Below are 13,848 nucleotides of genomic sequence, written 5' to 3'. Positions count from 1 at the left end.
GTCTATATAGTTCATTATATTTTATGGTGCCTTTTTAAAGGCTATAATATGGCTGGGAAACAATACATCATGTACATGTAGTTAGGTTAGGATTAAAAAATTCAATATGAAATACATTTGACCCCGGTGGCCAGGGGGGGGGGGGGGGCAAGAGCCAAAATTTCCCGGTCATATCATGGTATAGGATTTGTTTATGATTGCGGCCCGAGCAGCAGGGCGAAGCGAGCGAGAAAAAAAATCAGCTTTTCATGACAATCTAACTTTGAGATTGATTTTGACATGGTATTCAGAAAATAACATTATGTCTTACATCTTCCTTTCCTTTCCTCTTCTTTCATCTTTTCTTTTTTGTTCTCGGTTGTAGAACTTTTGGGGGCAAATACTATGCGGATCGGGTCCGGGGTAGTGGCGGCACCAGGATATTTAACTCGGGGGTGGCAAAATAACATTTTTGGGGGCTACAAACAAATATTTTGCCAAATTTTTTTAAATCGAGCAAGAAGCAGGACCTTATTTTTTTTTATGTTAAAAAGGAAAAAAGGACTTGAAATGGGACGTGTTAACATGGTTAAGGACTTGCTGTTTGCACTGGGTCATGAAGATGATATCTCAACAAATAAATAATGCGAGCGCGAAGCGCAAGCTGAAATTTTTGGATATCCTGAGATGATGACCGGACGCTCTAAGCACTTTTTGAAATCATGAACTGGATGGCTACCTAATTTATAAACAATCGATTGAAAATTCTTGATTTATGAAAATTATGAATAAGCAGGATGTGTATCTCGCTATATAAAACGAATAATGAAAACTCTTATCGCGAGAAGCATATTGATATGAACATTGGATTTTTAAGCCCCATTTGAACAGATAATTTACTTATCTCAGTCAACAGTTACTGCGAGCGCGTAGCGCGAGCGACATTATGAATTTTATATGATGACCTGAGAGATAAAAAATTGTTGGGAGCTAACAGTAAATGGATGAGAAATTTTTCAAAATTTCAAGAACGAAAAAGCTGTTTTGGAGCACTTTAGTAGGATGCTTTTGACATCATTTAATATACTTTTTTTTTTAATTTTTCAAAATGTCGGGGGTGAGCCAACTCACTGGGGGCAAATGCCCCGCATGCCTCCCCCTTGGTGCCGCCACTGGTCTAGGGCGGAGCCCGGAACCTCGTAATATTTTTAAACATTGCAGATGGCAAATGTTTTATCAAATCGCGGGTACATACACAATACATTAAATTGAACGCATGCAATTGCGGATAATAAGCGGAATATTTTGAGGCAGCACAACAATCTTGGCCTTTTAAAATGATTTTGAAATTAAATTCTACTTATGTTATAGTAGCTTTGGAAATTTAGCCAATTAAAGTAAAAAAAAAGAAGAATCCTTTTACGGTAAATCTTGCAAGCGAAAAGCTCTACTTAGGTTAGGCCAATATAATTATAATGATATAGGGGATATAACTAGCTAAGGATTTTTTGTCCTGATTGCGACCATTATTGCATAAATTTAGCAAGCTTAAAATAGACGCCATCCTTTCTTCACGTTCTTTATATTTTTAAAACCTCGGCAGCCCAGTCGTGTTATTAAGTTTTTCTCTTTTTTTCTTGTCCCTTTTCTTCACATTCTGATTTTCCAATTCAGTTTTTGGCTCTACCTTCATTTTGTTTCTTTTTGCCTCTTTCCCCCATTTTCCCGCCATTCTTGCCCGTGCCATTGAGTCTATATCTTTTTATTTTATATCCCTCTCTTGCTAATCATGCTAATGTATTAGTATTTCAGGACATTTTGTACTTCCTCACAATCTTCTTTCCTTACTTTTCCCACTTTCCTCCCATTTTCCCTATTTATCTTTTCCCGCTTTCCTTCCATTTTCCACATTTATGTTCTTTCTTTCCCTTTATTTTCCCTTCCCTTTCCCTTTCCTCTTTTTCTTTCTTTCTTCCTTTCTTTCTTTCTTTCTTCCTTCCTTTCTTCCTTCCTTTCTTTCTTCCTTTCCCTTTGTCCCTTTTTTCTGTTTCCATTCCCACCCCCCGTGAAATCCGCCAGGTTGGGGGGGGGGGCAGCTTGCCCCCCTGCCCCCGCCTGTTACGCCACTGTAATAAAGAGCATGATAACATAAAATATTTTCAAAAGTTTACTATATTACAAAGACCAAGCTGTGGCTTAAATTTTTTTTACCCGTTTGCATGCAGGTTGCAAGCCAGGGGTCGAGTGTTCAAAGAGTGAATGCCTATATTCACGTTTATTGACATTTAATGCTGACAGGACTTAACGTTTACTGTAAACCTTTTTGAATACATTTTTCTTTGATTATAGTGGAAATGACCTGTGAAATTCTAACCAACTTTGATGATATGTCTGTAGATCATAAAATAGCTTCAAATTGGTAGTTTTGCGTCGTTAAACTTCCGCGAAATTCAGTTATTACGCAACGTTGAAATTTCGACTGCTAGCTACCGTGCTAGCGTCAGAGCCAGAGGAGTGAGAGACCCAAATTAGTTCTACCCTTTTTAGTAAAGGTACATTGAATACAATCAGAAATGGGATATGCATTGGTGCAAGGGGCGAGCAGAGGGATTGGATTACAATTTTGTCGACATTTGCTGAACAGACGACCGACGACATTTGTGATTGCAACTTGCCGACAGCCAGACAGCGCCGCGGAGCTTCAATCACTGCTGAAGGAATACCCGGCCAGACTTCAGGTACGTAGTCCACATCTCTCCCGTTACCGCACTGTGCACTGGCCGCTGTTTTACCGCAGCAACTCAAACACGAACTCGCTTTATAGACAGTGTCAGGCCTTGCCGCTGGTATGTAAATGGGGGGGGGGGGGGGGGGGGGGGGGGTCTGCAAGTGCAATCATAAAAAACTGGCAACAGTTTTTGCTACGACTTTTGGCCTTTTTAATTTTATCTTTCCATAAGCCTATAAAACCTTGAAAACAGAATGACAAAAAGCTGTAAATTGGAGTCTTTGAATTTAGGTTATGAGACATTGTCATTGACTTAAGTTGTAGTTTGTTCAAATTAATCTCGCCTCAATTAAGTTTTATGAGAAAAGGAGAAATCTTTCATATTAAGGTCTTGCCTTTAAAATGATAGGATTCGAACCCACAACCTAGCCATTGAAAGCGCTAAAATTATCCCATTGTGCCACGAGTTGATATAGGCCTATCGAAGATCAAGTTGTTGCCAAGTTTATAGCCTTAACGTTACAATTCAGGTTTGTGAACATTAATGATGTGTAATCCTTGACTTAATATTCTGATACTGGGAAGAAAAAGTTATAGGAAAACAAAAATTTAGCAACCTGGGAAGGGGGGGGGGGGGGTCACTCACGGGCTGACGTACCAAGAAAAATTGTTGAATGATGGTAAACATTTTTATTTAAAGGGTATTTTTCAGTATTTCATTGTTTTTTACAGAAAAATTTGTTTACTTTGTAACTGGGCCTTTGACATTTACACCACATAGGGTGAAATTTTGATGAAGTATAGTCTCATACTATTTACAACATTAAGTGATAGAATTTGACAACCAAGGATAATGCAGGGATAACGCTAGACAGCTGGCAGCTGTCTGTTTCAAGGAGTTTTTTAACATTAGATAAAAATTATTTCTCCTCGTACACAGACGGCTCGCGATCGTGCAGCCGCCATTAGGGGGTTAACAATGCAAATTCCCCCGACGGGGCTCATCGATTTTTGTCTTAATTTCATAAATATGTATATAAAAAAATGGACCAAAATAAAGATTATTATTCCGTTTTGGCCTGAAATGCACCTAAACGGGGGGAAAAAAAACATTGACTTACTTCGGCTGTCATGCAACTCCCACTTCCTTCCCTGGTTTATCTGAACTTGATACATAAACATATATGGCCATTGAGTCCCTGTACAGATCGAGTGAGAACTTCGGTCTCTGTAATTGGTGAGTGGAGCCAATGGAGTTCAGCGGAACAACCAATATAACAGAGACCGAAGCCTTTTGGTCTAGGATAACGCCATTTAGAGTCCAATTTTGAGATGCTTGGAAGAGCACAGGTACCACTTCTGTCCATGAGTGACCCCCCCCTCAATTAACAAAATAGATGGAGGAACTAAGGAGACAAACAATCAGATATATTATGTATGAAATATATATTGTCATTCTTGCTATGTGGTTATTGCTTACATTGTAATTGTGTGTTATTTATAAATAAAAACCTAGACAGAGCTGAAAATGAGGTTTTCAAGGTTTGCTCTTACACTTTGGTTTATGTCACAAAAAACCAGTTTGCTGAGGCGAGCAATAAATTGCTCTACCTGAAATGGATTAAGGCTAGCGGTAGTGAGTGATCGCTCTCGCTCGCATTAAAACTGAGTGCTGCACTCACTGTTCACAGGCCTAGCTATAGTTTAGGTGGTTGTCCATTGTTTCATAACATTGCAAAACAGAAACAAGTTTTATGAAATTAAAAATGGTTTTATAGTGGGTCTAGATATACTCTTGTTTCGCTGTCACATCACTTCTCACATCTCATTTTCCGGTGCATACCCTTTTTGCAAAAATATGAATATCTTCTGTGTTGCATTCCTCCATTCACCGGAAATCTGCATGTTTCAAGTTGCCGCAAGAGTGAATTAAAATAAGCTGACTTTTGGTAATGGTGTGCATCAGTTTGATCAACAAAGTGCTGTCTTGAAAATCTTTATCATAGACAAGCTGGAGAGTACCATAACTACATAATACATGTAGATGAAGTCAGGAAAATGGTACAAGACATTTATTATCAATGACACCAGTGAGGATTAGTCTGGTTCGTGCTTTATCATGTGCCCGGGGGGGCCACTTACATTGACGAGTGGATACCATGCGCGACCCAAAAAACACGTAAAAAGGATGTCTTTTTCAAGATAGGGCACGTTACGTACGTAACGTGATAAGGGTGTCAAAAACACAAAAATATTGAAAAAAGGGTATCTATTTCGCTCGGAAAAATATGTGTTTAGGGTCAAATATGCGGGGATGATAAAACAAAATCAAAATGTTTTATAAAGGATGTCCTTTTTGCCCCAACACTACGTGTTTAGAGTCCGATTTGCGCGAGGTGTGGACTGGGGCCGTACTAAACCAAAATAATGGTGTCTAAAGGTAAAACCGATCGACGACCGACGGACCCGTGACATAACAATAAAATATCTCTGTACTTGTTTAGGGGTTCATTTCCGCTAAGAGTATCGTTTTGTTTCCAATACTTGTTAAGGGGTGCATTTTCAGAATATGGAAAATACATTGCTGTACTTGTTTAGGGGCTCAGTTCTGGGAATACTTGCCAATAGTATTTGTTTCCAATACTTGTTAAGGGTAGGGTTTCACACGCCAATACTTGTTAAGGGGTGCATTTTCAGAATATGGAAAATACGTGTTTAGGGTGCTTTTCAAGACCCCATGGTCGCTCATGGTATCCACTCGTCAATGGAAGTGGCCCCCCCCCCCGGATCATGTGACTTGTTATGACCAATCATGATGTTTGAAATAATATACACCTGTATGCATCTACCTTTACATGTATATCACAACAGTTTATAATCACACCCATCTTCTCATGTGGAACATTTTGGTCACTTGAAAACAATATTTTATTATTGGAATCATAATTTCTCTGGGAATATTTCATCTTTTATTTTCATGAACCTTAGCTTGGACATATAAAACATCAATATCAATGTCTCATGTACACTGGCAGTTTGTGAGATTTTTTTTATTGAAAAAAATATTGAATTTGACCATTATGAAATCAAGATTTTACATTTTTCTGATTGCTCCTAGCAAGTGAAATTCCAAAATATGGCTTATTAGAATACCAGTAGGCATAAATCAGATAAATACCCACACATATCCAGTAGCTTTAATTAATATTTCAGAAACAAATGCACCTTTTCTTCTTGCATGCTCTCTAATGAAATTATTTTCAGTTTTCCCCCGTTTTTTACCTGTACCAGCAAATATAAATAATCAAATAACCACAAAGGTTTGCATCATTGAATATTTCCTTGTATAAATGACCTGTTTGTTGCAATGCAGGAATATTTTGTCTGTACAAATTTGTAGGGAAGATACTGCAAAGCACATGTCTGACTTGACATTGTTTCTGCTGACTTTGCCTTTATACAGTGTGTCCCACAAAAACCGAAACTGAGATTTATCAATGATTTATCATAACTTAATCATAAATACAATAGACGAATGACCTACCATTGTAAAGCTTAGAATCTCCTCTTTCATTCGATATTACTTAGATTATTTCTCATTCACGCATGAGTGAGCAAAAATAATTTGAAGAAGGGATACCAAACAATGATTTGGTGGGGGGTATCTGAATTTCTTTTATTTGATACCTTAATTACAAAAAATGGTCAAGAAGTAATAAAGTTATGTTCCCTCGAAACAATGCTTGTATTTCCATAATTTCATTAAATAAACATGTTTTCACCAGTTTCTCACAGAAGCTATCGCACGGTTAACAAAAGACTCAATGCATGGCTGATCGTCAACAAAACAGAGTGTCGAGCGAGTTTGAACGCTAGCCTGTAAAACCTCTTCATTTTATGAAAATTATTGAAATTCAAGCCTTATTTTAAATAACCAGAACTTTGTTATTTCTTGACCATTTTCTGTAATTGAGGTATCAAATTAAAGAGCAGACATTGAACTTTTTAAAAATGCGGTTTTCTCTTTGAAACCCAGATACAGCCCGCCAAGTGACTTTTTGGTATCCCCTCTTCAAATTGTTTTTGCTTACTCATGCATGAATGAGAAATAATCTAAGTAATTTTAGATGAAAGAGGAGATTCTAAGCTTTACAATGGTAGGTCATTTGTCTATTGTATTTGTGATTAAATTATGATAAATGTCGGTTTCGTTTTTTGTGGGATGCACTGTACACTTAAAGCTTCAGGGCTTGTGCTTGATTTTTTAGCATTCAGAATTCCTACAATAGTGATTATCATATACTAGTACCGTGGCACAGGGGCTTATTTCATGTCCTTATGCTTTTTAAAAATACAAACCATGCTCCTGATGATAGACTTTGAGCACACTGGTAAAAATACAAACAAAAAACAGTTAAGATTGCTTATGATGATGAAAATTATATTAATACATCATATTTATGTAGCACCATTTCTCCTTTTTATAAAATACCCTAGAAGACAGAGAATGAAAAATATACAACAGGAGAAATTGTCATTCAAATGCTCTTTCTAATGAATCAAGTTGAAAAAAAGATTATAAGTGATAATTTATAGAAAAAAAGCTTTGAAATCTCTATTGTTACATAATTGTTGAATAAGATTTATTAAGTTCTTGCAGAGTTAAGTATGTAAAGGAAACATTGTGAAATAATGACATTTGGATCAGGCCCCAAGCCAGGTTTTCAGTTAGGGGGTTTGATCTCGTTTTCTTTTCTCCTCTCTTCTCATTTGCTTCGCTTTTTTTTTTGCTTTTTAGAAATTGAAGGGGTTCGATCAACTTCCTGAACCCCCTCTCCCACACTGGCTAAGGGGCTTGTAGATTTATTTTATAAAAAAAATTCAAAGACTTCTGTTGTTACATTCGCTTGGAGTGTAAAAGAAAATATTTTGAAAGACAAATTCTATAAATAAGAATTGTTTTTCTTTTATTTGTTTTGGTGTTAAAACAGATCATGCAGTTAGACGTATCAAACGAGGAAAAGATTGCATCTACTGCCAGAGAAGTTAAAGAGCATCTCCATGGCAACAAGAGTAAAGGACTGGACCTACTCATTAACTGTGCAGGGATGCTTCATCCGTCTGGGAGGGGAGAGACTAGTCTTAAAGCAGTATCTCAAGAGGTATGCCATTCTGAAAAATCTGTGGATGAATCTGTGGTTAACCATTGTTTTGAGTAGCAATATGATTGCTTTTTGTGACCGCACTCAGAAATGAGAGAAATTGATTGAATTTTAAAAAGAATGAGTTTATTCTTATCCTACATGTGTTGTGTTTATTCACTTTATGATGCCTACACTACATCCAGGATCTTTTTTGAAGTCATTTGAATTCTTCAGTGATACTTAGGTAAAGAGTTATTCCCCCTTTTTTTTTTGCAGTACGTAAGTCAGGTTATGAGACGATTGATGATAAAGATATTGCCCTCTCTCAATTTGATAGTTGTAGGAAATATTTTTGCATTAAAGTATTATTTTGCTGAGCATTCTCTTTCTGGAAATTATGCTTTGATTTTGCTATTCTTAAACATTCCCTGTGCTCTCACAAATAATACATTTACAGAACCATTTTTTTCACAATTAGATAAGATTATATTGTCATTTTAGTATAATAATTTTTGTTCACAATTTCAGCATTGACTTGTTTTTCTACAGTGATAATGATATTTCCTGATGTGTGTGTGTGTGTGTATATATATATATATTTTTCTACATCTGCAGTTAAGGAAAATTTCTTTGTCTTTCAATGTTCGCAATGCGCCTTAATGCCCTCTACCTTCGACTTAATGTCTAAATGTGTATTATAACAGAATAAACCCATTCATAGACTTCGCCCTTACGTAGGATGTATGTATATATATATATATATATATATATATATGTATATTATAATGTAATGTGTTTTATTTATTGATTTTTAGAAGAGATTTGAAGATTTTTGGTGGTGTACTTTGATTAAGAAGACCCTAAGTAAGATGAAAATTTGTAAATTTTGATTTTTTTATAGCCAACTTTATAAAATATGTGAGGTATGGATGAACTAAACCCTGTAGTACCTGCATTAGTACTTGTTGTAATTGACTTGCTTGACAGGGACTGATGTCAACCTTTGCCACCAATGCATTCGGTCCTCTTCTGATGGCCAAGTACTTTGGGGAACATCTGACCAAGGGGAGTGGAGAGTTTGGACAGCCATCATCAGATACTAGTAGTCATTCAGGTGTACTGGTCAACATGTCTGCTAGAGTTGGTTCTATATCGGACAATGGTAAGTAAAAGAGATGGAGAGCGAGGGAAGGGGGGGTCCTCATCATTTTTTTTAAATAGTATTTTCAGACCTGGAGGGAACTGCCATTAGAATGTCAACACAGTGTTTGAGCAAAGATTTTCAAAATGGACCCTTACATGACGAAAAACCTCCATTTGAGAACACTATACCCCAGTTTCTTTTTCACCAATTCTCTTCTCTAAGTACTATAAGCCCGAACTGCCCCAAGCATCAAAACACCTGTTTCTTGACCTCGGTCCGAAGATAACACGACAGCCCAGCACATACAGTCACAGCAGGGGGCCACACACGATGGATTGCAACGTGTCTAAGAGCCTGCTATGGTGTTCCGTGTATACACGCGGTGAAGTGCAACTTTTTTTCTTCTTTCTTCTTTTCTTTCTTCCTTCCTTCCTTTCTTTCTTTCTTTCTTTCCTTCTTTCTTTCTGTCTGGCTGGTTTTTTTTTCCGAACGTTAGGACTGTATCAATGCGCGAGTGAACGGCATGCATCCCATATTTTCCTGCTGGACGGACAGAAACTATGGGATGCATCGCAGCGCTGAGGGCGGTCCCTGCATGCAAAGCATACCGTAATTTTTATTTGCTTATTTTCCTTATTTCGAGGTCGATTTTCTTCGTTCGAAATTGAAAAAGGACTAATATTGGATGTCTGAATACAATATGCCTTTGGAAACGTGATTAAATATCGAATACAATAATTTCATTCCGAAGGTCCTTCTACAGGCAGAGAAGTCTTACGTAATAGCACAGCTGTTGTTTATCATTTCGTCCTTGGCTTTACTGGCCTGTGGAGGTGAAATTGAGACAACGGGGATTACCTGGCCAAGATGGGTTTATCGGGGCTTGGAAATGTTCAAATGAAAAATGGGGTCTAAAACCGCAGTTTGCGATCCGAACTGCGGTGACGCCTCAAATGGGGTATTTTCGTAATGAAAAGGCAAAGTTCAGAGTTAATCCCAAGATATAGGGAAATACTATCAGTTGAAAGCATGTAGGACACAGTAGTATCCCTAAATCATCATGTTGACCAAAGGAAACCAGGCACTTAAAGATGCCTCTCAGAATGCTTCGAACCTGGAAACAACTAGCTGTGAAACTAGTGATTTCTGATGATGCGTATTGCAGGACACCTCCAGCCCCTTCCACTTGCACTGCACTGGCATTGCATGTTTAACAACCATGCAATTGATTTGAAACTCTTTTCACTGACTTTTGTCTTTCTCTTCTGTAGGATATGGTGGATGGTACAGCTATCGAATGTCGAAGAGTGCCCTCAACATGGCAAGCAAGAACCTGAGCATAGAGTTCTCCCGGGGAAGACGGAAGGTGATCTGCATCAGTCTCCATCCAGGGACGGTGGATACAGACCTCTCAAGACCGTACCATAAAAACGTCCCTGTGGATAAGCTCTTCACCTCGGAGTACTCCGTCGAGACGATGATGAAGGTGATTGAAAACCTGACAGTTGAGGATTCTGGGAAGTTCTTTGATTTCGATGGAAAGGAGATCCCTTTCTGATGATTGACAAAGCGATATTGATGTTGATTCTTGAACTTTTCTAGAACTGAAGAGCAAAAGAGGACACTACCAAATATGTGCTGTGTATACTATTGTAAAAAGAAGGTCTCATCAATCAATACCTTTACCGGTGTATATATCAACATCAATATGACTATTTAGTAGGAAGCCGATCAGTCTGTGTGTGATGTAAACCTACTCTTGCAATCCAATATTTGCCTTATTTATAGACTAAATTTGTAACATTTGTAAGCACCATAACATCTGGCTGAAATGCTGTTCAGTGTATCTCGCGAAGTGGCTCAAAAGATATCGTAAAAACTTGAATGATATTTGGAAAATGGTCATTATAAAAAATAAGCATGTGGTCATAGAAGATACTCTCTTAACCAGCGTTCTTGTATCCCCTCTCTCCCTTCTTATTTGTTGCAACATATTTGAAAAGAAAATTGGCTAACATATTGAGAGAACAATAAATTATTCTGATAATGTCTTGAAAATATAACGTGAGTTGCCAATGCCATTTCAGAATACCAATTTGAATGTCTCATTGGATATAATTTTGAATAGTGGAAAATCTAAGCCAAGTTATCATTGTGTTGTAACTTACAGTTCTTGTATTGGCCATTTGAATAGGAGAAGAAATGATAACTCAATTTGTAGAGCAGTGGTCTTGCAATCTGACGACCCAGGTTTGAAACCCAGTCGGTGCGCTATGGTTCATTTATTGTTTATATAGGTCCCTCAGAAAGGTTCTTAGGCTGCAGATTCCCTGGTTGCTACTGTAACAGGCATTCATGCTTCGCAGATAAGATAACCACCACCATCAAATTTCCTTGTTCAATTTGAAAAAGAAAAAAATATTTTGTAACTAAAATTGCTAAACATTTTAGTTCTAAACATTCCAATCGTATTGTTTCAAATGAAGTAATGTTTCAAATAATATCGATGGAATGAAGCTTTAAAGAATAGATTTCTGATAATTGTCTGAAAATAATTTCTGATATCTAAAGATATGTTGACTGTGCTTCTTCTATTGGTTGTCTTGAATTTTCTCGCCCGATGAAATCATATTCTTTTCTTATAACTTATCTGATGCGTTTCATTCAATTATTTTTAGTTGATATTGGGGTTTTAAGAAGATTTAGAGCTATCTACAACTAGTACAAGTAAAATTGCCTAAATCGACCTTTATTCCATAAATCAAATATTTGCCCACGTCAATTTTTAAAGCCAGATTATACGAAAGCATGTGTTATATACCTATTCTAAGTCAAATATCTCTAAGTCAGACATATTTCTGTGTTCTCACAAGAATTTATTTAGGCTAAGTTAGTGGTATATACATATTCTATCTTGAGTTATCTTTTTCAAAAATCATATGTGGTATTCATAATAATCCCTTATGTCTTTAAAGGTCATGTATCGAGGTACTCCCAGTGCTCATGGCTTTATCAGTTTAAGTCAAAATAGTTTTACATCTATAATGTCAACCTCTGTTGAGAGATCAGCTGTTTATGGGTTGATTTTTCCCTTGTCAGGCGAGGGTTAATAGAACATTAGTTTGATTTGATTTGAATCAATTTTTTCATTTATATTTAATTTTCATTTATATTTCATGATAATACATACATAATAAACAAAGAATAATTATTATCAGAATTCATAATACATACATGATCAACAGAGAATAATTGGATTTCAATGTAAATTTGAAAAGGTGAACATGTAAAGAAACAAAGTATTCAATAACTAAGTACAATAAGTTTGAGAATTTCACTTCAATATAAAGACAAGAAAGCCAGAAAGTGTATTTTAAAGACCATTTAGTCCTCTTGAGTGGCCAGCAGTCTTAATATACATATGAATTGTATCATAAAAGTAGTGCAATACTTTTCAAATAAATACTTTCCTGTGCTATGCATTATTAAGAGAATGTATATTATGGATATTTTCATTATTCCAATAAAAAAAAATCATGAATCAATATTTCTTGTGAAAGCAATGAATAAAAAATAGTTCTTTTAAAAAGAATACATTCTGAATTCTTGAAGATATTATCTCAGTAAATGGGAATATGTATGTGATCTGTCTTATTCTTTCCCCTACTTTATATGATATGTATTTTTGTACATTATTATATCATTAAAGATTTTTTTCACTTGAAATTATACCGTCTTTGGAATTTGTTAAGGATTTGAAGTGATGAAAGTAGATCAATTGATTACATTTTTTTAAAAACGAGATTATATGGTCTGAAGATTCATCAATCCACGATAAAATGACATAGGGCTCAATCAAAGGTTGGATAGTCCAAAAACAAAATGAGGTTTGCTATTCCAAAGATTCATTAATTGCAATATAAAACAAGGTTCATTATCCCAATAGTCTAACAAGTGGAATGCCTCTGGCGGTCTCACCTGCATTCAATATAGCAGCAGTGTTGACTTTGAAAACTACTATAAAATAATTATTCACAAAAACACCATTCATATAATGATACAATACTACGTTCATTGACATTTGACCTTGATAATGTGACCTAAAACTTGTCAGTGATACTTGATTACCCCTATATCCACATTTTATACACTATATCTAATCTATAATCTTTGAAAGTTATGACAGCAATCTAATGATAACCTAGAAAATGGCCAAAGTTCAATGACCTTTGTCTTTGGTCATGTTACCTGAAACTCGCATGAGATGTTCAGTGATACTTGACGACTCTTATGTCCAAGTTTTATGAACTAGACCAATATACTTAGTTATGATGGTAATTCAACAAATACCCCCAACATGGCCAATGTCCATGGACCTTGGTCATGTGACCTGAAACTCGCACAAACCTTATGGCCAAGTTTCATGAACTAGGTCCATATACTTTCTAAGTTATGCTGTCATTTCAAAAACTTAACCTTCGGTTAAGATTTGGTGTTGACGCCGCCGCCGTCGGAAAAGCGGCGCCTATAGTCTCACTCTGCTATGCAGGTGAGACAAAAATGGAGTTTATTCGTTTAGTTCTGATTAGTTAGCTGTATGAATCACCTTTGTTTCATTTGAGGACCACCAAACCTTGGGTATACAAATTTATTTCACAAGCAATTCATGAGAATTAAACTTTTTTTGTTAGATTAATTAACCTTTAAAGTAAACACTGTATATTCATATCGGATTAAAAAAAACCTTTAAATTTAGACTAACAAACACCTGTGTACATGTCATTTGCATGTGTTTGGAATAATGAACCTTAAGCATGAAGAACATTCAGTGTAAAATCGTAGACCAATTCATG

At 36.3% G+C, this 13,848-nt stretch overlaps 1 protein-coding gene across 1 annotated transcript; it reads left to right on the top strand.

Moving 5' to 3' along the window:
- Positions 1 to 2,211: 2,211 nt before the first annotated feature.
- Positions 2,212 to 12,540, top strand: LOC135156221 (C-signal-like). Its single transcript, XM_064107940.1, has 4 exons — positions 2,212 to 2,717; positions 7,699 to 7,869; positions 8,839 to 9,013; positions 10,267 to 12,540. The coding sequence occupies exons 1-4, from the start codon at positions 2,553 to 2,555 to the stop codon at positions 10,551 to 10,553; spliced, it is 798 nt and encodes a 265-aa protein (XP_063964010.1). The 5' UTR covers positions 2,212 to 2,552; the 3' UTR covers positions 10,554 to 12,540.
- The last annotated feature ends 1,308 nt before the right edge of the window (positions 12,541 to 13,848 follow it).

The sequence above is a fragment of the Lytechinus pictus genome, chromosome 12 (assembly GCF_037042905.1).
Source record: "Lytechinus pictus isolate F3 Inbred chromosome 12, Lp3.0, whole genome shotgun sequence".
Classification (NCBI taxonomy): domain Eukaryota; kingdom Metazoa; phylum Echinodermata; class Echinoidea; order Temnopleuroida; family Toxopneustidae; genus Lytechinus; species Lytechinus pictus.
This window is presented reverse-complemented; position numbering and strand designations above follow the sequence as displayed.

Bases quoted from the DNA above. Each gene is read 5' to 3' on its own strand.
- LOC135156221 (XM_064107940.1), top strand. From the start codon at position 2,553: ATGGGATATGCATTGGTGCAAGGGGCGAGCAGAGGGATTGGATTACAA. The intron at 2,718-7,698 runs GTACGTAGTCCA...GTGTTAAAACAG, and splicing joins AATACCCGGCCAGACTTCAG to ATCATGCAGTTAGACGTATC. The intron at 9,014-10,266 runs GTAAGTAAAAGA...TCTCTTCTGTAG, and splicing joins TGGTTCTATATCGGACAATG to GATATGGTGGATGGTACAGC.